Source organism: Callorhinus ursinus, unplaced genomic scaffold (assembly GCF_003265705.2).
Source record: "Callorhinus ursinus isolate GAN/ISIS: 27379988/994484 unplaced genomic scaffold, GSC_fseal_2.0 scaffold58, whole genome shotgun sequence".
Lineage (NCBI taxonomy): Eukaryota > Metazoa > Chordata > Mammalia > Carnivora > Otariidae > Callorhinus > Callorhinus ursinus.
The window spans coordinates 15,477-17,114 of record NW_027397120.1 but is presented as its reverse complement, the minus strand read 5'-3'; the positions used below and the strand labels follow the sequence as shown (position 1 = coordinate 17,114).

The following is a 1,638-nucleotide window of genomic DNA, read 5'->3' as shown; positions in this document are numbered from 1 at the left end:
GGGGTTGTCACCTGCGTGTGCATTCGTCCCCAGCCCGGGGCTGTCTCTGGGGGCCTCGCCCTGCTCGGAGGACACTTTCTGAACGAAGGCTCATGGCCCAGACCTCTTCTCGGCAGGGACACTGTGGAGCCGCCCCGGATCCCGAGGCTGCCCTCGTGCAGGCAGGTGTGAAGGGAGCCAGCAAGACCCGTGCCGCTGACGGCGCCGTGAGCAGGGGACAGATGAGCCGGCAGGAGCAGAGTCCCGAGGGGGGGCGGTGAGGCTCCCACGGAACACGAACGAGCCAGTCCTGCAGCTGAGGGCTTGGCTCGGGGACAGCGTCCCACCTTCCCCTCCGCGTGGGGCGGGGACCTCGGACTCCCGAGGACCTGCGCGGAGCCGCCCAACCGTGTCCCCTGAGCCGGGGACCGTCGCTCTGCACGTCGGCGTCAGGAGGAAAACCCGCGGGATGCTGCGCGGAGCCGGTCTGGCCCGGCTTCAGAAAAGAAACGCCGGGTGAGGGCTCATCGACGCCATCGAGAGAGCGGAGCTTCTGAAGGGTCTTGCGGCCGGAGGCGGCCGGCGGCCCGACCCTCCCTCGGCAGCGCGCTCCCCGTCCCCCCGACAGCCGCCCCTGTGGGGACCCCTGCACTACCTCCCGCCTTCTCAGCCTGCTCCGTGGCTCCCGCCGGCTCGACGTCCGAAGGGCCCGGCCGCCCCGCCATTTTCTCCGCTCGCGCGCGCCCGGCTCGCAACACCTCCGTGGGGATTGGACGAAACTCGCGCCCGGGGCGGGGCTTCCTGCAGCACGCCTGCGCACCGCGCTTCCCAGCGCGGTGGACCGGTCTCAACGGCTGGGGAGAGGCGCTAGTGCGCATGCTTTAAACGTCTGGGGCCGCAGATTCCGAGTAGAGGAGGTGGGGGCTGGGTGCATGTGGTTTTCCAGGCTTGCGATTGGCGGGTTGAGGAGCCAGTGACCTGCTCTGGAAGAACCGCCCCCGCTTTACTGAGCCTGTGGAGGTTGCGGCGAGTGCACCTGTGCCCCGCCACGGATCTAGGGTTTGATTCTTGTCTCCGCCAATATTCCTCAGTGCTCATGTGGGGTGTAAGCCCAGGAATGTAACCTTTAACTACGCAACATGGAATTTCCTGGAGTCTAGAGTAGGAAATTTCCTCACAGACCCTTGGGAGAGCACTCTTACCTAAACACTGCATTTGTCAATATATTTTTTGGTTTTCTTCCTATTCCTTCTTTGAGATTGCTTTCCTTTGTTTAGTTCAGTGGAACTGTCCTCTGTTTGCTACACTGGGTGCTGCATGAGTTAAGAATCAGTTAATAAAGCTAATTAGATTTTTAAGTTTACTCATTTGAAATTTTCTTTTGTTAACACCTCCCTGTATAGAGGACAGATGAAGTAGAGAAGAAACAAGTTTAATAACGTGGATTCCTCCTATATACATGGGAGAAACCCAGGGAAACGGAGGAATTCCCTGAAATGGCTAAAGCCACCGCCTTCCATGCCATATGGGCTAAAGATGAGGATATTGGTGGAAGCAGGAGTCATCAGGCAGCCAGAATAAACAGGGTATGGTTGTAAGGTGCCTTTCCCATGGATAGAAGTTTCTAAAAATTTAGAGTCCTGCCTTTCCTCCTAGTAC

At 59.3% G+C, this 1,638-nt stretch overlaps 1 protein-coding gene across 1 annotated transcript in view; it reads right to left on the bottom strand.

The window, feature by feature from the left end:
* Positions 1 to 748, bottom strand: part of SYCE1 (synaptonemal complex central element protein 1) — a 19,758-nt gene extending 19,010 nt beyond the window's left edge. Inside the window, exon 1 of the mRNA XM_073884647.1 lies at positions 635 to 748. Coding sequence (XP_073740748.1) covers positions 635 to 704 — 70 coding nt within the window. The 5' untranslated portion in view covers positions 705 to 748. The remainder of the gene's footprint in view (positions 1 to 634) is intronic.
* Positions 749 to 1,638: the final 890 nt, after the last annotated feature.